This window comes from Pelophylax lessonae (genome assembly GCF_965119305.1).
Source record: "Pelophylax lessonae genome assembly, chromosome: 11".
Classification (NCBI taxonomy): Eukaryota; Metazoa; Chordata; class Amphibia; order Anura; family Ranidae; genus Pelophylax; species Pelophylax lessonae.
In genome coordinates, this window is record NC_138778.1 from 168,723,970 (window position 1) to 168,749,820 (window position 25,851).

General features: G+C 43.7%; 1 protein-coding gene across 1 annotated transcript in view; it reads left to right on the plus strand.

The window, feature by feature from the left end:
- Window positions 1-24,558, plus strand: part of LOC309566434 (NXPE family member 2-like) — a 72,514-nt gene extending 47,956 nt beyond the window's left edge. The window contains exon 4 of the mRNA XM_082271576.1: window positions 23,725-24,558. Coding sequence (XP_082127702.1) covers window positions 23,725-24,269 — 545 coding nt within the window. The 3' untranslated portion in view covers window positions 24,270-24,558. The remainder of the gene's footprint in view (window positions 1-23,724) is intronic.
- The last annotated feature ends 1,293 nt before the right edge of the window (window positions 24,559-25,851 follow it).

A 25,851-nucleotide genomic window follows, 5' to 3' on the forward strand; every position in this document is an offset into this window, starting at 1 on the left:
TCTTGTCCACTCACAGGTCATTTTGAGTGAGGTCCTCCACACATGGCTGCACCTCCCCCCCACAAGCACATGGTTCATTAAATATGCGGCAGCCATTTTAGAACCACCTGTGGGTGAGAGATTATTATTATTACACATGTATTGGGAACATTTGTAAAAAATCCACAACTGATACAATCCACCTGTTGATCCCATACATTTGCAATAATTACCAACATTACAAACAATTACATACATTTCTACTTCTTTACAAAAAATATGCCTACAACATGCACAAGCTAATTATCTTAAGCATGTACAATGTGTATGCAATAAAAAAAAACTTCTTAAAATTCTATCAAATCTAAAACTAGACTTGTTGGGGGGCGTGGTTTGCGCGCACATCGGATGGTAGCTTAATCTCAGGGCTCCTCCACGCCGCGGGTTTCAAAGGTCCCAAGCTACAGATCAAGGCACCGGATTGAGCCGCTTCTTACCTCCACAGCTTCCCTACACCTCGGAGCATCATGTCCCGGCGCAGGAAAGACAACACCCGTCCACAGAAATTAACGTCTTTCTTCCAGTCGGCCGGCGGGGACAGGCAAGATGGCGCCGGTCCATCCCGCTCGCGCGGGACGAAGCACAGCAGCTCTGACTCTCCCGGTGGGGGGGGGAAACACCTCGGGGCTACCCTGCACCGTCTCCCGGGCAGGAAACATCCACGCCACAGAGCAGAAGCCCAGTGAAGTCCAAGCCTCGACTGGATGTCCTGACATCTCATGGTGAGTCCTATTCCAGCATAGACTCCCTTAACATAACCAGAGAGCTGCCTGAATCGATCCTAGCTTTCCCTGCCACTGATCAGCCCCTGCTGGGGACTACTATGAAGGACATGCTGGTGTCTCTCCGCAGTACCATACACTCAGATATCCAGCATTTGACCAGGCAATTTAGGGAAGAAGTTCACTCCCTGGGAACCAGGATAGATCATGTGGAGAACAAAATGGGGGAATTTGCAGGGACAATCAACGATCTGGTGGATGCCCATGAGGAAAAATCGGACGATCTGAATTGGATAAAGGCGAAATTGGCAGACCTGGAGGACCGCTCCAGGCGCAATAATTTAAAAATCAGAGGCGTCCCTGAAAGCGTTCAGCCAGCGGAGTTGCGCACATATGCCTTGGATCTATTTACCACCTTATGAAAGGTGCTTAAGCCTAGCACTTTGTGTGCCACATCCCTAGTAACAATGTACAGAAAATGAGGTTCCCCTTATTGGGACTTTATAGGCACATAAAATTATATGAAAAATAATAATTTAGAAAAATATTTTTTATTTTATCAACACAAATGATTAAGTTAAAATCAGAGTGCAAGCAAATACAGACAGGTAGATCAACCACATATAGTCTGAACTATAAACCCGACATGTTTCGAAGCCAGAGAAATTTGCTTCTTCTTCAGGGGATGGTTCAAACGGTACTCTAGTGAATAGATAAATTAACATGTAAAAAACCATGAATTTTTTAAAGGTTTTAAACATTACAGAGTGACTATAAAAGTTCACATAATAAATACAATAACATTGGCGAGTACTCACAGGGTTGAAACATGACTGTACTTAGGTAGCCTGCACAGTTTAAAAACATCTGATGGGTGCGAGTGTCCTTGCGACAAAATGCAATGTAGATGGTAAGTAAAATGTACTGGTTAGTAGACCACAGCTGTTTAGGTTAGATGTGCGACCTGCAATCACTGGGCATCTGAAGTCCTCAAATTGAAGAAGCCAGGGACAGTCTTTTACCATAGGTATATGTCAGAAACATAGGTATCACCGATCTAAAACAATAGGCAGATCAGGGCTAATTAGTATATATTTGGGAACAGAGGGGAATTTTATTTGTAGCATTTAGCAGGAAAGTATGCCGTGAATGGCCCAACAAGAGGAGGGGATTTAGAAAAGGTATATATCATAACGGCTACATAAGAGCCAGGAGGATCACCTGAGCTTGCTACACAATAGGAAAGTCTATTAGGGAAGAAGAAGGACAATACCTGTATATTGGAGATGATGTAGTAATCGGCGTCCTCTCTGCACCACAGCCAGCAAACACTAGCGCTGGCTGTGTGTTGCGAGAGGTGCACTATAAGAGTGCTGGCCGATTGATGAAAAGATACCTGTCAGCTGGCTTCATGGGGAGGGCTTCCCGGAACGCTGGTGCCGGACCCGCCCCCAAACGACGTGTGCCACACGTGACACGGTGTGGGCGGTGTGGGCGGGAGCGGCATCTGCGCTCCACCGGCACGGAGATCAGAGCCGGAAGTGAAAACACACTGCGGCTGCTGATTGGTCCAGGCTGAACCACATGGGGACAGACGATGGAAGGAAGGGACCAAATTACCACACGCGAAGCGCGGTGTATGTCTCCCCGTGCCGGGACGTCCAGGGAAGGAGGGGCACCAACCGGAACAGAAACAATTTGCTGGGGAAGATTCTAATAGCATAGTATTATGATCAATTGCAGTACATTAAGATATACTGTGATTATACCAGTCAAGGACAATTGTTGAATTTGTTGAGTCTGGAGGCCTACCCCCACACATGATGATACTTATACCTTGTACCAACTTGCTATCATTCAGCTGTTCCTCTACTGACCCGCCTCGAGGGAACTCGGCACTCTGTGCCACTGTCTTGTGGCGGCTACACAACATCAAGCTTCAGTACCATACTTACCATGGCCATTAATGTTCTGTCCTATAATGTGAAAGGCCTGAACCACCCAGCGAAACGCCGCTCTCTATGGCGCGATGCTTTGCAATTTCACGCAGATGTGGTCTGCGTCCAGGAGACTCATTTCGCTGACCTACAGGCCCCGCAGTGTTCTCATCCTAAGTTTCCGCATATTTTTAAGGCATCGTTCACCAAAAAGAAACGCGGAGTGATGGTTGGCATTCAGGGACACTCTGGCGTTTTCAACTGATCCAAGAAATTGCAGATCCTGCGGGTAGATTCCTGATTATTATTTGCAACATTAACTCTACTAGATTCACGCTGGTTAACGTGTATGCACCTAACTGCCACCAAGTTCCTCCACAAACTTGCCAGGAAACTAGATGCCCTCAAACAGGGTATGCTCTTAATCTGCGGAGATTTCAACTTGGTCCCAGACCCTGACATGGACTCTACGACTACACGTCAAAGATCCTCTCCGGCCTTGCAACCCTTCTTGCACGCCAACCATCTGTTTGATTCCTGGAGGTGCCTACACCCCTCGGAGAGGGGTTATACCTTCTTTTTAGCTCCCCATGGAACGTACACGAGAATAGACTTATTCCTCTCTGACCAATGGCTCTTGCCAAAAGTTAAAGCCATGGAAATCAAGGATATTACGTGGTCGGACCACGCTCCTGTGCTTATGTCTATTGCGGACTCTCTGGCTCCCCGATCGTCCCACATTTGGAGGTCGAATGCAGCTTTGCTACAAAACCCGGAGACAAAAGCCCTACTGGAAAAACACTTACAGGACTTCTTTGAGCTAAATTCGGGTTCGGTATCTGACCCACATACTTTATGGAATGCCCACAAATCCTTTATCAGAGGTATTTTTATTCAGCAGGGGGCCAGTTTTAAGAGGAGGAGGCAGCAACGCATAGATGCCTTGCTCTCTGAGATACGGGCATTGGAAACGGAGAACAAGGCTAACCCATCCCCTTCCCTGGGCGCTCAGCTACTATCTCTACGGGCAGAATTACGAGCTTTGCTCTTGGAGATACACGAAAGGGTCCTTAGAAGAACTAAAATGCACTACTATACGTGTGGTAACAAGGCGGGGAAACTCCTGGCTAGCAGATTGAGGGGCCCTAGAACTAAATCTAAAATTCCCCATATTTTTCACCCTTGCACGGCAGAAAAGCTCCTCAACCCACAGGCCATAGCCGACGCTTTTAGCTCCTATTATGGTGCGCTGTATAATTTGCAAGAAGACCCATCCACAGAACAACCTAGTTCAAGCGCAATAGACAAATTTTTAGATGCGGTCTCCTTACCTAAGCTATCTGGAGACCAACTTGCTTTTCCCAATTCCCCGTTCTCCATCCCTGAAATTCAATCGGTTATTCGAACCCTACCTCATAATAAGGCTCCTGGCCCTGATGGTTTCTGCGGAGAGTATTATAGACAATTCAGTGATACTCTAGCTCCCTTCATGTTGGATGTTTTCAGTGCTGCGGCTGCCTCCTCCTCTTTCCCCAAAGAGATGTTAGATGCTTTGGTTGTCACCCCCCCGAAGCCGGGGAAGGACCCAGATGTCCCGCAAAATTTTCGGCCGATATCCCTGCTTAATATCGATCTGAAGATATATGCCAAATTACTTGCTATGCGCTTAATGGATATATTGCCTACGTTGATTCATGCAGATCAGTCAGGATTTACAAAAGGCAGACAGACCTCTGATGCGACCAGGAGGGTGCTGAACGTTGTTCACCATGCGGCCCGGTCGGGCCAACCTTCTCTGCTTCTGGCTCTGGATGCGGAGAAGGCGTTCGACCGGGTACATTGGGACTACATATCTGCGGTGCTTCGGAGGTTTGGCTTCCAGGGTAACATATTGTCTGCAATCATGGCCCTGTACTCCGGTCCCTCGGCCAGGGTGTATGTGGACGGCTTGCTCTCACAACCATTCCAGATTACGAATGGCACCAGGCAGGGGTGTCCTTTGTCCCCACTAATATTCAACCTGGCAGTGGAGCCGCTAGCGGCGTCCGTCCGCATGCACCCAGCCATTTCGGGGGTGGAGGTGGAGGGCTCCCGACATGTTATAAGTCTTTTTGCTGATGATATTATCTTGATGTTATCCAATGTGGCCTCCTCCCTTCCGGCTGTCTGCAAGTTGTTATAGTGAAAAAACTATCAGCGCAAGACTAAGTGAAATTCAAATGTGTATAAAATGTGCTAGAATAAATCAATATATAAATCCGGCTGCATACACAAATTGTGTCCACACCTCACAACAAAAACATAAAAATCAAAAAACGTGCTGCGCCAGAAGTGCACAAAAATAATTAGTGATTACATGAATCAACAAGTGTTATCAACAAAATATGGTGTCCATCATATGTGCTCTGATGAAACATAAATGTTCATATAAAGTGCTCCAAAGTAATGATTAGTATATCCAGGTGATGACAGGACAGCCTCAATCCCTTGTGAATCAAGCAGGAACCACCAGTGTGGTTCCTGCTTGATTCACAAGGGATTGAGGCTGTCCTGTCATCACCTGGATATACTAATCATTACTTTGGAGCACTTTATATGAACATTTATGTTTCATCAGAGCACATATGATGGACACCATATTTTGTTGATAACACTTGTTGATTCATGTAATCACTAATTATTTTTGTGCACTTCTGGCGCAGCACGTTTTTTGATTTGTCTGCAAGTTGTTGTCCATGTTTCAAGCTGTATCATACTATAAGGTGAATGCCACTAAGTCCTATGTCTTGGATTTGGGGGTAGCGGATCGCACCTGCAGGGCACTGTCGAGTACATTTCCCTTCACATGGTGGGACGGCGGAATTAGATATCTGGGCATTACGCTTACGAGCAGTGCCGTAGATCTTTACAGATCAAATTATGCCCCGTTTCTGCAGTCCCTACCTTCTGCTTTGGCGGCAATATCTAAAACAGAATTCTTGTGGTTAGGTAGGCTGGCCGCCTTCAAAATGGTGGTTCTCCCAAAGTTGATATACTTGTTTAGAACCCTTCCCATTCCTATCCCTGCCCATTTCTTTAGAAAAGCTCAGTCCTTGGTTAACGCATTTTTATGGAAAAATAGGAGGTCCAGGTGTGCTTTTACCAAATTAGTCAAACATAAAGCAGGTGGCCTGGGACATGTTGTCCTCCAGGACTATTATTTCGCCTCCCTACTAGCGCAGGTTAGGCTTTGGTTCCTTCCTATGCAACCACACCGCTGGCCCTCTTTGGAAGCGGCGGCGATCCCTGGGAAAGACTTATTGGCTCTCCTCGCATCGCAGGCTCTGCCGCAAGCAGTGCTGGGGACTGTCCCCTCCACGGTCGCGGCCACCTTGCACGCGTGGAAACATGTACTCCTACACCAGCAAACAGGTCCTTTGAGTGATATTCCCATTCCTTTGGCAGTATGTAATGTCTTTACACCTGACCTATCCCTGCTCCAATGGAATATGAGGGGAGTTCATTGGCTTCGGCAATTGTTTTCCAAAGGCCGACTTAAACCCTTCACAACCCTCCAAAATGAATTTAACCTACCTGATGGGGAACTCTTTGCTTATTTGCGATTAACTTCCCTTCTGCGTTACCCCACACCCACAACATATAAACTCCCGTCCAGGCTCTGGCAATACCTCCGGCGCCCTGGTGTGGCGAAGGGGGGTATTTCCCTGGCTTACTCGCTACTGGGCAGTAAATTAGATTTTGTCAAGGCCAAAACCATGCTTGCATGGGAGTTGGACATGGGGGTGACCTACTCTTTGGACCAGTGGAGAGAGGCAGCTTCCTCTGTTCATAAATACACAAGGAATGCCAACCATTGGGAGATGATGTATAAAATTACGCATAGATGGTACCTAACCCCTTTTAGGTTATCCACATTCTACCCCCACACCTCTGGCCTATGTTGGAGAGGCTGTGGCCAGGTAGGTACTCTGTACCATATCTTATGGGCATGTAAGATGATTTCCCCTTTCTGGCGCACATTATTTAGTCTCCTTAGTCAAATCATGTCAACCCCTACGACCCCAGATCCGGGTTTGGCCTTGCTAAATCTGGGGATAGATAAAACCCCTCATCCTTTCAGAAATGTGACGACTAATCTCCTTCTAGCGGCTCGTTTGCTGGTGCTGAGGAAATGGAAGTCTCCTCTCATCCCGACTATGGATGAAGTGCGGAATATTGTACGTATGAGAGAATGTTTGCCTCTGCCAATAACAGACTGGAGACAGCCGAGGGGATGTGGGCCCCATGGTTGGAATGGCTTACAAGATAGCGTAGCTGTGCTGATATTAGTTCACGGTATCTACTGGTGGTGCTTCCCAGACTCGACTCTCCCCAGTTCCCCCTATACCCCCCAGTTTATGGTTGAAGTAAGTTAACTGTTAGATTACTAAGGTACTCTATACTTTCTTGTGCGATGTATGTACAACTCTGTGTATTAATGGCATCGGGTGCGGGCTAACGCCCCTGTGAGTGGTTGCCTGATGTCTGTATTTCTATTTTTGATTTATGCTAATTATATTTGTGCATGTGAATAACTTGCTTTAATAAAAATTTATTGAAAGTAAAACTAGACTTTTCCTTTTGCTCCTAAACCAATCAGACTGGTTTATTTGCATATCAATGGGGAGGGCCATAGCTTGCAAGAATCTATGGCCTGAAAATATTATGGCAATAAAGTCACTACAAATAGACCATGGCAGCACATACCACCTGTTGACTATAGCATGTGAATCTTCAAACTTTAAATAGGGTTAGCAATGTCCTTGGCAGTCTGTGGAAAGAAAATCCCAAATGATGAAAGTTCCTTGTCCTCCTCCTGGTAAATGATGAAAGTTCCTTGTCCTTCTCCTGGTAAATGATGAAAGTTCCTTGTCCTCCTGGTAAATGCTCAGATGTAAGTCCACTCCAATTAAGCCACCATCAGGAAATCATCTGCATCTTCCTCCGGCTCTCATCTTCTGGTCTGTCCCATCCCATCCGGTTTGGTCCTGGTCCACCTCTTGATGCTCGGTACCTTAATAGAATTAGAGACAAAGCGGATTATATGTTCCTTCCACCTGTGCCAAAAAACATAGCTCACTGCTCACATTTAACTGCAAAACTGTTATAGGGTGCCCACTGTTGCCTGGTTACATTTTCACTGAAAGGCTTTGACTTCCAACGAAAGGAATAAACTTGCGTGTCTCTCCGTGCTGTCCTGCGAATACTAGCCTGCTGTTGTCCAATCGTCACAGCATGGCAGTACCTAGCAAAATGCCCCATTCTATGACAGCAGAAACACTTAATGTGGCTGAATAAACCATTCCCATTTACTTGTGTAGGGAGCCCATCTATTTTCTCTCTAGGAACCCCCGCCTTAAGTAAATCAGTCCACATGTTTCTTCTGGAGACCATAGGCCTTGTCTTCCTTGCAGGCTTAGGGCCTTTGTCCTTTGTGGCATCTCTGCCTAAAGAAGTTTGAACACACTTCAAAGCCACTGCAGGTTTAACTTTACCTAAATACTTTACCTCGCTTGCAGTTTCTTAGGTCACCACTGCAAGCTGCTCCTTGGGCTCAATTTGAGTAGGTCCCTTTTCCACTTCATTCAGTTCATCACAAGCACTATTCCGCAAACCATTCTCTCCACCATGCTCACAATTCACTTTCCCCCTCTCGGATGTGTGATTATCGGACGTGCATGACACTCATTCAGATCACCACTACCATCAGAACAGGACACATCCTCTCTAGCAACTACTCAACGTGCATTACTTTGAACCAACATCTCTTTCACTTCCTGCAACTCTTTCTCAAGCGCTTCATTCTTCTGCACCTCGCTGCAAAAGGCCTGCAGGACCAGCCACCCCGTAGTGGCAGCGGCTTTCCGCTCCTTTTTTGAATATACGCTCAAATCTAAACGCAAAGCCTGTGTACCCAGTTCAGTACCAAGGTCTGGATAGATTGGAGCAGCATATTTAATCAATTCCTCTGCAATGGGTTTCCAGTACCCAGAACAGACCCAGGTAGGAATCTCCCCGTATTTAGAAACTGATTCCTTCCCTCCTGTTTTCTTGCTTTTCTTAAAAAGACTATGCATCTCTACTCTCAGGGGGAACACAAATGCAAAATCAATCACAATCTTAGTGTATTGTCCTGGCTCAAGGTGACTGTGCTCAAGGCTTATCCACTAAACTGCTCACACTAGCAGCAATTTAATGGACACTACTCATACACCCTCTTATTACACTGTTTTTAGGGCTTATTCACTAAACTGCTCACTCTAGCAGCAATCCAATGAATAACACTGTGCTTAGGGCTCATCCACTAAACTGCTCACTCTAGCAGCAATTTGATGGATGCTCACACACCCTCTATAACACTGTCCTTAGGGGCTTATCCACTAAACTGCTCACACTAGCAGCAATTTAATGGACACTACTCATACACCCTTATATAACATTGTATTTCATCCAAATATTCTATATTTAGTGACCATGCAGTATCCTGCCGACTACGCCAGTTGTATCAAATGGTGGATAACAACAAAATTTATGATTCAGGTATACTGGACAGCCACTGACATATCTCGTGAATATTTAGAATGAAAGCAGGCACCAAGAGCAGTTTTGATTAAAAAGCATAAAACAAAACTTTACTGGACATCATAAACACAAAGCTTCCTTAAACATCTTAAAAGTTACCATTACTGGACATCATAATACATAAAGCTTCCTTACACATAAATGTTACCATGAACAAATACACTTTAAACATACAACCCTCTTTCCCAAGAATATTGAATACTTAGCTTTGGTAGTTGTAATAGCGTCCAATAGATCTCTGCAACAAAAAGGGGTCTTGGCCGCATGTTTCCCAACAGCCAACCTTCCAAACGAACAAACAAGCAAGGCTACATCATGGATGTTTTCTCTGTGTGACCCTCCAAGGAGTGAGGGTGATGGAAAAGAGAGCTTTCTCATGCAAATTAACCCTTTTTTTATAGTACTGTGCACAAGAGACCGCCCACAGGATGTGGTCATACCTCTTGTCCACTCACAGGTCATTTTGAGTGAGGTCATCCACACATGGCTGCACCTCCCCCCCCACAAGCACATGGTTCATTAAATATGCGGCAGCCATTTTAGAACCACCTGTGGGTGAGAGATTATTATTATTACACATGTATTGGGAACATTTGTAAAAAATCCACAACTGATACAGTTACTTTAACTAGCAATTGAGCAGTCATGCAATGCTGTACAAAAAAAAAATTAAAAATATATACAATTTTTTCCCACAAATAGACCTTTATTTTTGGTGATATTTGATCACCACTAGGTTTTTTATTTTTTGCGCGCTACAAACAAAAAAAGCGCATACATTTTGATCAAAAAAACAATATTTTTTACTTTGTGTTATACCAATAACAAAAACATTAAAAATCAAATTTCTTCATACATTTAGGCCAAAATGTATTCTGCTACATGACCTTGGTAAAAACCTAAATCCCAATAAGAGTACATTGATTGGTATGCATTAAAGTTATAGCATCTACAAACTATGAGATATATACTGGAATTTTTATTTTTTTATTTTATACTAGTAATGGCGGGGATCAGCAACATTTAGCAGGACGGTGGGCAAGCTGACACTAGCTGGCCCTTTGTGGGAACTGGCTAACTGCCACTGACATCTCCAGTGACACTAAGGCCTGGTTCACACCTATGCATTTTTTAGTGCATTTTCCTTTTTGCAGAAACACACTTTAGTCCATTTAACATGGTTTCCTATGGGTCACGTTCACGTCTGTCCATTTTATGGAAAGGGCCAGGGACTTTTTTCTGGTTTTTGGTTCCATAGACTTCAATGGATCAAAAACTTGAATTGAAAAATGCAAAATAAACCTGGAATAAGCAAACTGCAACCTGCATAGGTGTGAACCAGGCCTTATAAAGTGATCAGTGCTAATCATATACACTGACCCTGTACTAGTGAAAGGAAAGGGGTTAACATCTAGGGCAATCAAAGGGTTAAATGTGTGCCTAACTATGTTTACAGTGTGTTGCTTTTACTAAGGGATGTGTGCGACGAGCCAGAACCGCAGGGGCGACACGTGAGGTGCACGGTGGGCCGATGAGAGACAGCAATAATACAGTTCATCGGTTTACTCACGGTTAGCAGAAAGCCTCCCTGGGCTGGTCGCACAGTGAAGAGGAAGACAGCACGAAATCCTCCGGGGCACGCTCTGTGATAGGGAAACGCCAGCCAAGATGGTGGTTGAGGTGCCCGTGATGACAGGGGTGTTTAGAGTGCTTGTGGTGGCTGGGTCCCTTGATGGTATTTGTCGTGACGCCAGTACCGTTAATGGTGGTACAACCAGTTGTAATAGCAATAGTGAAGAATGAGGTAGACAGTGGTAGAATACAACTCACAACTTTTACTGTGACTGGTTTTGATTGCAGTACAAACATCCAGATAGAATACAGTCTCTGGGTAAATAGAGGAATTCTGCTGATCCACTGTTAATAGGTTTTGGTAGGTCTTGTCTCAGGCTGTGGTTCAGTATAATGCTTGTTCCTGGTCCCTTTAGAATCCAGTGAAATTTTGGTGAGGTTGCCAGTGGCTAAGGAAATCCTTCACCTTTATTCTCAAAGGTCTTTTGCCGTTTGGTGGCTTTTACCCTTTGATTTTAGCAGTTCCAATTTGTCCCTTCTCTGGACTGACCTTCACTAACCTCTACATTCTGCATTCTTCTCTGTACACTCACTTCCTGAACTCAACACTGACCACAGATACACCTGAGCTGGGATAGATATCCCAAAGTGGTGCTATCCCCATCTTGTGGTGGGAAGTATGAAGCACACTTGACCAACCTATGAACAGGGATTAACAAATGTCAAATGCAAAATGACATGCAATACAGCGATGACAAAGAAATAATACATTTGCAGTTCCCACGTGTCATGAGTGGGACGCTGCATACCCCCATGGTAAAACGTGTGTCGACCTCGACACATTTTTGACTCGATGTTGTGTCTTCCTGTAAGATATAAGAGAAAGGGAAAAGCATGCATGCATAGGAAATAACAACATAACCCCATTCTTGTACTTCTTGTATCTGAAAGTAAAATGGGTTAGGCAAACATATCTCAGGCAACCACGAAATGTGTCAAAAAGGGGTGTAGTTTTTCCTCTGAAGGCTGGTGATGTATGGCAAAACCAGAATAGTCCGTGATGAGATGGAAAAAGGAAAACAAAACAAAAATAACATCTCAGGAGGCTCACAGGGTATGAGTCCGTTCCCTGGGCACAGGAAAATGTCAACAGATGAATATCACGGAGGCTCAGGTACGTGAAAGTCTATCTCCGGGTGCAGGCTTGAACGTTGCAAAACAGTAGGTAAGTAGTCCTTTTAAAAAGTCCTTTAAAGATAATGAACATATCACAAGTAAGTCTTCTTCTCACTCTGGAACTTCCGACGATGTAAGGATGCACTCAACGATGAGATGGCAGGGCTGGTAGTTGTCTTCTCGGCTGCTGGTGTAGGAAATCCTTAAAACGGACAGGTGGTTGTCCTCTTGTAGTCCTGTCAGATCTTCGTAGTGGCTGAGTTTCTACAGGTCTTGTTTCAAGGGAATTTGGTGTCTCTTGAGCTGTAGTAGACACTTCTTGAGATAGCTCCTCTGGTTGAAGTGCGGTTGTATTGGTCTTGGCAGGCACTAAGATATTGAGCCACGGTGTAAGGAACCATTGTAAAGGATCAGAGTCTAATAATGCTTTTCCAAAAGACTGTAGTGGACCCTCTGAATCAGATGATTTTGTAGGCTCTGGTTCTATGGATTGTGTTTCCTCTTGGACAGCTTCTTCCTGAAGAGTTTCTTCTTGAGTACTTTCCTTGAGACATAACTTAAGGCGATTGCGATGTACTACACGTGATTTGTTCTCTTTAGTGATCTCATAAGTATGAGTCTCTGGATTGAGAATAGCTGTAATGGTGTAAGGTTCTCTCTCCCATTTGCTATCTAACTTGCTGGTGCGATGGTCATTTTTTAACCATACATGGTCATCTATTTTGAGAGGTTCTGCTTTGGCAGATTGGTTATAATCTTTTTGTTGCTTTTCATGAGCATGTTCCATGCGATGTTGGACAATTTCTTGTGCATCAATTAAACGTCTTTGGTGTTCACTCACCCAATCAGTCTTTGGTAGAGGGTTGATTGCATCAGGCACTTGTACGCCCAAAGTATGGTCAGCAGGTAGTTTACCTTGTCGGCCAAACATGAGATAGTAAGGTGTATACCCAGTAGAACAGTGAATGGTGTTATTGTAGGTGTACATCAATTGAGGCAATAGAGTAGGCCAATCACTTCTTGTAGCAGGCGGTACTGCTCTTAACATCTCAATTAAAGTTTGGTTCATTTTCTCACAAAGTCCATTCCCTTGGGGGTGGTAGGCTGTGGTCCTGATTTTCTGACAATTGTGAAGTGTACACAGTTCTTTGAAGAGTTGTGACTCAAAGGCAGATCCCTGATCTGTAAGGATTTTTTCTGGGCATCCATATGGCAATAGGAAATGTTTCCAGAAGGCATTTGCAGTTGTCTTAGCAGTCAAGTCCTTGACAGGTACGGCTACAACAAATTTGGTATAATGATCAATGATGGTCATGGCGTATGTGTAACCTGAGCGACTTGGTTCCAGCTTCACATGGTCAATTGCAACTATTTCTAGCGGTGTTCGGCTTACAATAGGGTGTAAGGGTGCTTTTTGGTCATGTTTTTCATTTCTTCCAACAGCACAGGTGGAACATTCTCGACACCACTGTTCAATGTCTCCTCTCATCCCAATCCAATAGAATCTTCTACGGATGGTAGCTTCTGTCTTCTGCACACCAAAGTGTCCCGATTGGTCATGGTACATTTCAAGAATGATTCTTGCATCTCGGCGTGGTATTAAGATTTGGTATAGACGATCCCAGGTAATTGGGTCTAAAGTTCTTCTTAATAGTAGGCCCTTCTGTAGGAAGAGATGTTTTCTGTGTCTCCAAAGTTTTGACAATTCTGGATCAGCATTTCTTCTGCGAATTCTTTCAGGGGTTCTTCCGCTGGTGAAGAAATCTTGCAGTTCTCCCAACACTCTGCTTTCATTTTGCAGCTTGATCCACTTTTCTTTGTCCACTTGGGATCTTAGATCCACTTGTTGTTGAAGGTTAAGGACTTTTCTTCCTTTGATGGTGATAATGTCTTGTTTGGCAAAATTTTTGTAAAAAGCTGGCATTTCTACCTCTTCCCAAACATCTTCCTGTGTAGTAGGGTCTTCTTGGGTAGGCAGACGGGATAATGCATCCGCATTTTCATTTGCTTTTCCTGTTCTGTATTTTATGGTGAAATCGTAGTTAGCTAGGCGTGAGGCCCATCTTTGTTCCAATGCTCCCAACTTGGCGGTATTAAGATGTGCTAGCGGGTTGTTATCTGTGAAGGCCACAAATGGTGTTGCGGCAAGGTAATCTTTAAATTTTTCTGTAACAGCCCACACGAGTGCGAGGAATTCCAATTTGAAGGAACTATAGTTTTGGTCGTTTCTTTCAGTACCTCTAAGAGATCTACTAGCGTAGGAAATAACTCTTTCTTTTCCTTCTTGTACTTGCGACAGGACAGCTCCCAGACCTTTCTTACTAGCATCTGTGTAAAGATGAAATGGCTGCTGGTAATCTGGATAGCCTAGGATTGGTGGTTCTGTTAACTTCTTCTTCAGGAGCTGGAAGGCAATTTCTCTTTCTGTGTTCCAATCAACTGGTATTGGAGACTTTTGGTACCTCTTAGGATGTCCTCTCAGAAGTTCTAGTATTGGCCCCGCAATTTGGGCAAAATGAGGAATAAAGCGTCTGTAGTATCCTGCGAAACTGAGAAAACTCCTCACTTCTTTCACTGTAGTAGGAGTAGGCCAATTTCGAACTGCGGCTATCTTCTCTGGATCCGGTTTAACACCTTCAGAGCTTACAATATGCCCTAAGTATTTGACTTCTGACTTCAGTAGATAGCACTTAGATGGTTTGACTTTGAGTCCATGTTTAATGAGGACTTGAAAAACTTCGGCCAAATGTTTCAAGTGATCTTCATAAGATTTGGAGTAGATGATGACATCGTCTAAGTACAACAGGACGGTTTCAAAATTTTTGTGTCCTAAACAACGCTCCATTAATCTTTGAAAAGTTCCGGGCGCATTGCAAAGTCCAAAAGGCATGCAGTTGAACTCAAATAGGCCCATAGGGGTGGTAAATGCAGTCTTCTCACGATCTTCAGGTGCCATTGGTACTTGCCAGTATCCACTGGTTAAATCAAGGGTAGAGAAGTAGGCTGAAGATCCTAAAGCGGTCAAAGATTCCTCTATGCGTGGTAAAGGGTAAGCATCCTTGTGGGTGATTTGGTTAATTTTTCTGTAATCCACACAGAATCTGATGTTACCATCCTTTTTACGGACAAGGACTAGAGGTGCAGCCCATGGACTATGGCTGTCTCTAATGACATTGGAGTCCTTCATCTCTTGGATCATTTGCTTTACTGATTGGTACATAGTTGGTGGTATAGGCCGATACCTTTCCTTGATCGGTGGGTGTGAACCTGTAGGGATGGAGTGCTTGATGATATCCACTTCTCCATAGTCTGTGGAATGCTTACTGAAGGCACGGTGAAGCTCCTTCACAATTTTTAGTACTCCCTCAATTTGGTTTGCCGGTGTAGAAGCATCTCCCACATGAAGTTCTTTCCACCAGGATGTGTTTACATTTTGGTCCTGTGGGTTCTGTCTCTTGGTAATTTCTTCTGTGGTAGCTGTAGCCACACTGATGACATCTTGAAAAGTGACTTGGATTAGCTGTGCAATAGGACGGTGTTTTGTTAGTGTTACACTGCTATCACTCAAGTTTAGGAGTCGTATAGGCACTTTACCTTCAGAGACGGTTACTAGGCTTCTTGCAGCTCTAACTAGAGGATAGTCTTCCAAAACAACTGGCTCTACCAGGGCTTGGTAGTCTTGACCTTGAATTCCGACTACGGCTCGGCACCACAAGAGAGTTTCGGTGTTGGGTTTGAGGATCACAGGTTGCTTATCCCGGATGCGGGCACAGCAAATTTCTCCTTTTTCGTTGGTGAATCTCTGTTGCGCATTTAGTACACGGATGGTTTGTTGGATCACCTTCTTAGAATCAGGAGAGGCAGTAGGCACTAACTGGTTCAAGGCTTCTAGCATCTCAACATAACAGTTCCTGAGGACATTCATTCCTAGGACTATTGGAGGGTTAGGGTTATTGCTTTTGACTCGTACCACAATAAGGCCTTGTCGAGGTAGTGTAGTTCCTCCTACTTGAATGGTAGGTTCCCAATAACCATGGACTGGTACGGGTTTGCCGTTACTGGCTATGAGACTCAGCCAGGATTCTGGAGGCTGGGTAAGCTGATTTTGATCCCAGTATTTTTCAAAGGCTGCTTGTTGAATGGTGGTGACTTGGGATCCGGTGTCAACTAGGGCAACAAAAGGAACTCCATTTATTTGAAGTGCCACTTCAGGACGGGATCCAACGTACCTTGGCATCCAGTGGGGATCTTCTGGACCTATTGGTTTACCTCCCGAGGGGTGGTCCTTGGCCTCGGGGGTTTCCCTATTTAACTGCCAGCAGGTTGCTTCTGTATGGCCTGGTTTGTGACAGTACATGCAGATTGGCCGCTTAGGGGTACTAGTGCGGTCAGGGGGGCGTCCGCCAGAATTTCTGGAATAAGTCTCTCCATAATTAGAGGGGAAGAGTCTTCTGGACACAGGTTTCTCATCCTCTAGCATTAATGGTTTCTCCCATTGTTCCAACTTTTGGTGGACTTTCTCCAGACTTTTAGTCAGGAAATGGACTTGCTCAGTCAAGGCGGCAACTGCATCAGGAACTGGAGCTTGGGTTGCCTGACTGACTATAGGTAAAGACTTTGCAGGGGTAACCAGCTGTGATACAGGCACTTCAACAGATCTAACAGGTTCTGTTGGTGGGCTTTTTCCCAGTATGCTGATAGCTAATTCTTTAAAATCTAAGAAGGTAGCTCCTGGATGTTGGGCGGCTAACATTCTTAGTTGGCTCTTTAGATTGTCTGTATGGACGCCTTCAATAAATTGTTCTTTCAGGGTTTTGTCCTGATTCTCTGCCTCACGGGGGTCTACTTGGACAACAGCTCTAAGGGATTCCTGCAAAGATAATGCAAAGTCTCTGAGTGACTCACCAGATTGCTGTTTCTTGCTGAAGAACCTCATCTTGACCTCTGACACGGTTCTGGGTTCAAAGGTGGTGTAGAGACGTTCAAAAATCTGCTCCATGGTCTTTCTCTCTGAGCTCGGCCAAGATTTCACTTCTCTGAGAGCAGCTCCTTCCAATTGCGCCAGAAGAATCTCCATCTGTTGCTCTGGGGATACAGGGTACAATCTGAACACAGCAAGAATTTTTTCTTTAAAGTCCCTTAAAGTATGAATTTCTCCAGAATATCGTGGGAACCAGGGGGCCCCAAAATAATAAGGCATGGTTAAAGGCATTAAGCTTGGTGCTGCAGCGGTTGGGATTGTACTGGGACCGACTGCGGCTGCTGCAGGGGGTCTGCTGAGGTCAGGCTGCACGTCATCTTCATGCACAGACATGGTAACAGTAGGTGAATTCTAGTTAGGTAAGTCAAATGCGTTTTTAGACACTTTTTGTGCAGTGTTGCTATGGGCAACCGCTGTCTTGCGGGTGTATGGCCCTTTAAGAATTTAATGTCAGCTGAATACAATGCTGCAGCAATGTTGATTTTGGGTCTCTGGCAGAGTTCCTGCTATTAGTGCTCCTTATAGTTAGTAGAGGCAGCTGACAAGTTGTGATTACTGCTTGGACAGCAAGCAATGCGATTATTTTCTCTTCTTTTGCTCGCATGCGAAGTCTCGCGACTTCTGGGGCGTGCGCTTGTCGCACTCTCCTCCCAGGATTGACACAGCAAAGGTAAGGCGGGCTGGCTGGACAATTTTGCATAAATGGGTGGCACCAAACTTTCCCGCTCTTCAGGGGGTGTCACTAACTTATCCACAGTGATGGCGCAGAAATTTTTGAACAAGAAGGTCTCCGGCAGCCATTTTAAGTGAATAGAAACAGTCAATTCAAATACAGCAAGCAGTTTTGTTGACACACAAACGTCTGACTTTCTCACTTTGGATGCTGCGATTTTTATGCTGATAACTGGGAAAACACTTCCATGCGACTTTGAAACAGTTTAAACAGTTCTGTGGCCCCACACAGTGTGCAACAAGTAAACAGTCTCTCAATAAAGCAAAGGGGCTTATTCTGATGCAACAGTCTTTTAGATAAGGCGCAGGGGTTAATATCCTGTTCGTGACGCCAAATTTTTATGCGACGAGCCAGAACCGCAGGGGCGACACGTGAGGTGCACGGTGGGCCGATGAGAGACAGCAATAATACAGTTCATCGGTTTACTCACGGTTAGCAGAAAGCCTCCCTGGGCTGGTCGCACAGTGAAGAGGAAGACAGCACGAAATCCTCCGGGGCACGCTCTGTGATAGGGAAACGCCAGCCAAGATGGTGGTTGAGGTGCCCGTGATGACAGGGGTGTTTAGAGTGCTTGTGGTGGCTGGGTCCCTTGATGGTATTTGTCGTGACGCCAGTACCGTTAATGGTGGTACAACCAGTTGTAATAGCAATAGTGAAGAATGAGGTAGACAGTGGTAGAATACAACTCACAACTTTTACTGTGACTGGTTTTGATTGCAGTACAAACATCCAGATAGAATACAGTCTCTGGGTAAATAGAGGAATTCTGCTGATCCACTGTTAATAGGTTTTGGTAGGTCTTGTCTCAGGCTGTGGTTCAGTATAATGCTTGTTCCTGGTCCCTTTAGAATCCAGTGAAATTTTGGTGAGGTTGCCAGTGGCTAAGGAAATCCTTCACCTTTATTCTCAAAGGTCTTTTGCCGTTTGGTGGCTTTTACCCTTTGATTTTAGCAGTTCCAATTTGTCCCTTCTCTGGACTGACCTTCACTAACCTCTACATTCTGCATTCTTCTCTGTACACTCACTTCCTGAACTCAACACTGACCACAGATACACCTGAGCTGGGATAGATATCCCAAAGTGGTGCTATCCCCATCTTGTGGTGGGAAGTATGAAGCACACTTGACCAACCTATGAACAGGGATTAACAAATGTCAAATGCAAAATGACATGCAATACAGCGATGACAAAGAAATAATACATTTGCAGTTCCCACGTGTCATGAGTGGGACGCTGCATGTGCTGGTTTTTATTCCCTGCTTTCCAAGGAAACAAAAGTAGCAGGATTTCCAGGCATTGGGCCTGATGTGGGTCTGCCATTGTTACCGGTAACACTTCCAACACATTTAAGTTGAAAACCCAAGTGTGAGAGCTGAGACAATGACCATTCCGACATCTTTGTTTTGTTTTGTTTATTTTGTGATGGGGATGGGAGAAGGGAATGAGTGGGATACTCCTTTGGCTCAACTGGGTTTAACTGGGACACTTTGTAGAAAATGCCTGTTAGCGCTGTCCTGACGGCAGCTGAATGCCGACCAACGCTTCCTGGTGCTTGAAAATACTGCTTTGCTGAACCGTGCTGAAACTTCGACTTTAACTCCTGGGTTAAATCAGAAGATCCAGGACTGTAGTAACTCTTGACTCTTGGCACTCTGTTTAGCTCAAAAGTCCTGCAAACGGCTCCCTCCAGCCCTTCACTGACTGAGGTAACTCCTTGTAACTGCTTGTGCTGCTGCAACTCTTAACACTGTACACTTAGCTCTTCAGGGCCCAACCACTGGCGCCCACTCTACACAAGACGTAGAATATTATCTGTCTTTGTAGTGCAGAAGTTTCAGTAAAAAAGGCTCCTTGGTGGTGGGGAGCGAGACTGCACTCTATGGGCCCTCTCCACAGAGAAAAAAGCTGCAAGGTTATCCTTCCCAAAAGTTTCTGCTAACCAGTGCTTAATAAAACCAACAAGGCTCTTACCCTCAGCTTTTTCAGGCATGCCTACTATGCGTAGGATATCTATTTTCCATGTCCTCAACCCTGGTCACATTGTTAGATGCTTTAGCAGAGACCACGTGGACATCTTGTGCTAGTGGAGGTAGTTCATCCTCAACCATGCTCATTCTACCCTCCAGAGCTGTGGCCCTCTCCCTAACCTTTTGCATGCCTTCCCTAAGGTGAAGCACATCTTCCTTCATGCTTTTAACTTCCATGGACAAGTGTGTAAGAGAAGATCCATCAGTGTGAACAGCAGTTGAGGTATCTTTCAGTGTAGACTCCGTAGATTCTGCTTCAGGATCTTCTATGACAGCATCTAATGGCAGTGGGGGGAGTACTCACTGTGACCAGAGGAGAGGTAGACATCTTGGGAAGATCATGCTGATCCTTATCCTGATTTCTGATTTTCTTTTTTTTTACATTACGCTAAATGACTTACCCTGTATTAACAATAAGGAAAGGGAAAGCACTATCCATTAACTGGCTCCAAAAACATTTTAAATTCTAGTAAATTAATACAAGGTTTTTCCTCTTATTTTTTGAGATTAAAAAGAATTGCTCAATTAAAGTGAACGTTTTAATCCATTTTAAAAGTCTATCTGCCTAAGAGTAAACAACATTGCAGCTACTGCTTTTTTTGGCCAGAAAAACCCTTTTGGATTCTCACTGAATTTTTCTCTTGACTTTGTTGAAACCTGTCTTTCCTTGTCTTCATGGCTTAAAGCCCGGCCCCTGATAATTTCTATTCCAATGTCCAGTCAGATTGCCTACTTATCAGTTGCCAAAGCCACCTTCCATTGGAAAGGGAATGCCAAACCTTTTGTTAAGATATATTTATGAAGGACAGCTCACTCATTAATAATAATGAGCATCTCACACCTCGCATCCCTTATTTTGCATAATCTTGTTCTGCAAGTCACTATTTGCAAGAACTGTAATTCTTAATTTATGTTTGTAGTTTAACCTTAAGGGGTTTTGGCAGGTTCTCTAGTCTAATTGCCTTACAAGAACATGAATTTATCACTTACAGTATATAAAACAATATTAAACAGCAACCTTAAAAAAAAAGGCATGCTTACCAACAAAGGCTTGTTATATTGCACATTATGTACAGTGCCTTCAGAAAAGTATTCATACCCCTTGACATTTTCCACATTTTGTCATGTTACAGCCAAAAAATGTAAATATGTTTAATTGGGATTCTATGTGATAGACCAACACAAAGTGGCACATAATTGTGAAGTGAAAGGAAAGTGATAAATGGTTTCCAAATTTTTTTACAAATATCTGAAAAGTGTGGCATGCAATTGTATTCAGCCCCCCTGAGTCAATACTTTGTAGAACCACCTTTCACTGCAATTACAGCTGCAAGTCTTTTTGAGAATGTCTCTACCAGCTTTACACATCTAGAGACTGACATCTTTGCCCATTCTTCTTTGCAAAATGGCAATTTTCATGTCTTGCCACAGATTCTCAATTGGATTTAGGTCCGGACTTTGACTGGGTCATTCTAACACATGAATATGCTTTGATCTAAACCATTCCATTGTAGCTCTGGCTGTATGTTTATAGTTGTCCTGCTGGAAGGTAAACCTCCGCTCCAGTGTCAAGTCTTTTGCAGACTCTAAAGCCCCGTACACACGTACCGATTGTCGGAAGTAAATATTCGGCCAACGACCGATCGGCCGATTGTAGGCTTGTTAGTATGATGCTTCCGACAGCCGACAGCGCATTTTCGGCCGAACAGAATCTGTCGTGCAGGCATTAAAATTTTTGTTGGCCAAAACCAGAACGGCCGATTGTTCGCCAGTCAGTACAGATTTCGACCGACAGACAGCAGATTTGCAAGACTGGGCATGCTCAGAAAAGAAAAAAGACAAGGAAAGTTAACCATCACATGACATCACTTCTGCAGTCGGCTGTTGTTGGCCGACAAAATTAGTGTGCAGTCTTTTCCAGTTTTCAACAGACACGACAGCCCTGGACAAAAGACGGCCGATCATTCGGCCGACGATTGGTACGTGTGTACGGGGCTTTACAGTATTTCTTCTAAGATTGCCCTGTATTTGGCTCTATCCATCTTCCCATCAACTCTGACCAGCTTCCCTGTCCCTGCTGAAGAAAAGCATCCCAACAATATGATGCTGCCACCACCATGTTTCACAGTGGGGATGGTGTGTACAGGGTGATGTGCAGTGTTAGTTTCCAGCCACACATATCATTTTGCTTTTAGGCCAAAAAGTTCAATTGTGGTCTCGTCTGACCAGAGCACCTTCTTCCACATGTTTGCTGTGTACCCCACATGGCTTCTCGAAAACTGCAAATGGGACTTCTTATGGCTTTTTTTCAACAATGGCTTTCTTCTTGCCACTCTTCCATAAAGGCCAGATTTGTGGAGTGCATAACTATTAGTTTCCCTGTGGACAGATTCTCCCACATGAGCTGTGGATCTCTGAAACTCCTCCAGAGTTACCATGGGCCTCTTGGCTGCTTCTCTGAATAATGTTCTCCTTGCCCAGCCTGTCAGTTTTGGTGGACGGCCATGTCTTGATAGGTTTGCAGTTGTACCATACTCTTTCCAATTTTCGAATGATGGATTGAACATTGCTCCATGAGATGTTCAAAGCTTGGGATATTCTTTTATAACCTAAACCTGCTTTTTATGTCTCCACAACTTTATCCCTGACCTGTCTGGTGTGTTCCTTGGCCTTCATGATGGTGTTTGTTCACAAAGGTTCTCTAACAAACCTTCTGAGGGCTTCACTGAACAGCCGTATTTATACTCTGACTACCGGTAAGTTACACACAGATGGACGCTCGGTTTCACTAGATTTTAGTTAGGGGTATCAGAGTAAAGGGGGCTGAATATAAATGCATGCCACACTTTTCAGATATTTATTTGTCAAAAATTTTGAAAACCATTTATCATTTTCCTTCCACGTCACAATTATGTGCCACTTTTTGATCTATCGCATAAAATCCCAATAAAATACATTTACGTTTTTGGTTGTAACATGACAAAATGTTATACATTTCATGAGGTATGAATACTTTATTTAAGGCACTATACATACATGGGATTCCAGAGGCAAGAATCAGTGGATTCTAGCGGCCGAGATGACATCGCTGTTTACATGTATTTGCGCATCCAGCTGTTTCGACTCTTGCCACTGGAATCCAGTGTGGAATCCGGTGTATACACATAATTAGGGAAGCTGTATATTTATCTTACCTGCACCCTTCAACACTCCTTCCACCGTTGCAGCCAATACTGAAATTTGCATTGCCAGAGGGAGCAGTGCCATTATGCACTTGGCTGCTACGTGTGAACACTGTCATGGGAAGGAAGTTCTATGCCCCCACATACCCAGAAGAACCAGGGTAGTGTTGCTGGCTGCAATGGAGGAAGGAGTGGAGAGGAAGTGCATGAGTCTGGTGTGGTAACCTATAGGAGTATAAGGGAGCCAGATTGGGAGGGGGGGGGGGGGTCCTGCATGGGCAAGGTGATGGCATCTCCTAAAGCTTAAGAGGTTAGGTTTGGGCTTTAGGGAGTGAGCCTAAGTTAGATGTAAGGTTAGGTGTTAGATCAGGTTAAGCATTAAGTGTAAGGGTCAAGACGAGAATGTCAGGGGGAAGAGGTGAGGGATAATTTTAGGGGTTAGGTTAAGGACTATGTCAGGTCATAAAAGGTAGATTCGAGGTGAGATTGGAGTGCTTTTTTATTGACTCTAAAACCCCGTGCCAAACATTAGTAATTTTAAAGTGCAATGTACCATTAACAGAATGGTCAAAATAGCAAATTATAAGTTGAATTTTTTTATTTAAATAAATGCAAGTTCATCCCAATCGAACTGAATTTTCTTTTTTTTTTTTACTTCAGATTATTATTGTTCTTGTTGATGTTTAATACTGGTATTATGTAAAACCAAAAAAATGCTTTTTGATATCTTTCAGACCTGGCATTTTTTAACACCCACAGACCTGGTTGGCACAAGACCCACATGGCATTCGACTTACAAAACAACATCTACATTCAGTGGAAGAAACATGGACATCCGTTTGTAGCTCCCACCTTCTACAACGTCAGAGATCACTCCTACATTAGCAATGAACTTGACCGGCTTGCTGGTGGCTCCAACACAATCATTGTGATAGGTGTAGGACAGCACTTCCGCCCGTTTCCTTTTCCCCTTTTCATTAAAAGGCTTCTCAACATACGAAGGGCCATAGAGAGCCTGTTTTTACGAAGTCCTGATACAAAAGTTGTCATAAAGACTGAGAATACCAGGGAGTTTAATCGCGATGTGGACTTTGTGGAGCGATTCAGTAACTTTCATGGTTATATTCAATACCTCTTATTAAAGGACATTTTTAGTGGACTTAATGTTGGGATGATAGACGCTTGGGACATGACCACAGCATTTGACTCTAGAAACCCCCATCCACCGGAGCCTGTGGTTAAGAGTCAGATCAACTTGTTTTTGTCTTATATCTGTTAAAATAGAAGTTTTGGCTCAGTTAAAAAGAAAAAAAAATGCATACTCGCCTCTATGCTGCAGCATCCATGTTACACGGCAACTGTCCAATGCCACCTCTCCGTGATCAAATGATCGCTGACCACTCAGCCCTCAGGTCTGCTTGCAGGTACTGTCAGTCACCACTGTCCACTCTGCTTCTTCAGAGCTCACTGGAGTGCCAGGGTAGGAAGGAGGAGCGCTCTTTTTTTCAGCTGTGGGCTGCAAGGCAGAGCCAGTTGTCAAGCAGGCAGCTGGGTGGACCCTTGCATCGTGACAGTGGCTCTTAAAGGTTAAGGTTAAGCATTACGAAGCGAGATAAAGCTAGATGTTACAGGTGTTAGATCAGGTGGAGAGTTAAAGTGACACTAAACTCTGGTTTAACCATTTGACCTCAGGAAGATTTACCAACCAGCCCAATTTTTGCGATACGGCACTGCGTTGCTTTAACTGACAATTGAGGAGTCGTGCGGCGCTGTACCCAAATATAATTTATTTCCTTTTTCCCACAAATAAATCTTTCTTTTGGTGGTATTTGATCACCCCTGCTGTTTTTATTTTTTGTGCTATACACAAAAAAATGACAATTTTGAAGAAAAAACATTTTTTTTTACTTTCTGCTATAAAACATATCCAATGAAAAAATTTGAAATATCAAATATATTCATGAATTTAGGCCAATATACATTCTGCTACATTTTTTAATTTTCCTTTGCCAGAGAGTGAAAAAGAACGGGCACCACATCCCCTATATGTGAATACAATATTGATAGGGATTTTTGGGACTTTTGAGGTGCTGATAAAATAGAACCAACTGATGGAGAAGAAATCATGAATTATATGTAAAAAAAACTCATGAATTATATGTAAAAAAACTTAACTCTTTTATTTAAACAATGTAACAAACATTTAAAAACATATAAAAACAATCAAACACTTGTGGTGGTATCAGCTCTACATGTTTCGCCATGTGACCATAGCTTCTTCGGGACACTTAAGAACCCTTTATTTATAAGTGATATTCTAAATATAATGAAAAAGATGCATATAAAAAATTTATGTTTGATTTAAATTATACAAAATAGCAAACAGATTTTATTACAACACTTTAGGAAGGTATACAATACAAAAGAAGGAGCAAATGCATACCTCAGAAAATTCAATATTGTGCTCTGTGTCAGTGAAAAAGCTGCAAGATGGAAGGAGTCTCACAAAAAAATGGAACAGCCTAGGAGATCCCCAAGTCCAGACCTTGCAGCTTTTTCACTGACACAAAGCACAATATTGAATTTAGAATTTGAATTGAGGTATGCATTTGCTCCTTCTTTTGTATTGTATACCTTCCTAAAGTGTTGTAATATCTGTTTGCTATTTTGTATAATTGAAATCAAACCTAAAATTCTTATATGTATCTTTTTCATTATATTTAGAATATCACTTGTAACTAAGGGGTTCTTAAGTCTCCCGAAGAAGCTATGGTCACATGGCGAAACATGTAGAGCTGATACCACCACAAGTGTTTGATTGCTTTTATATGTTTTTAAATGTTTGTTACATTGTTTAAATA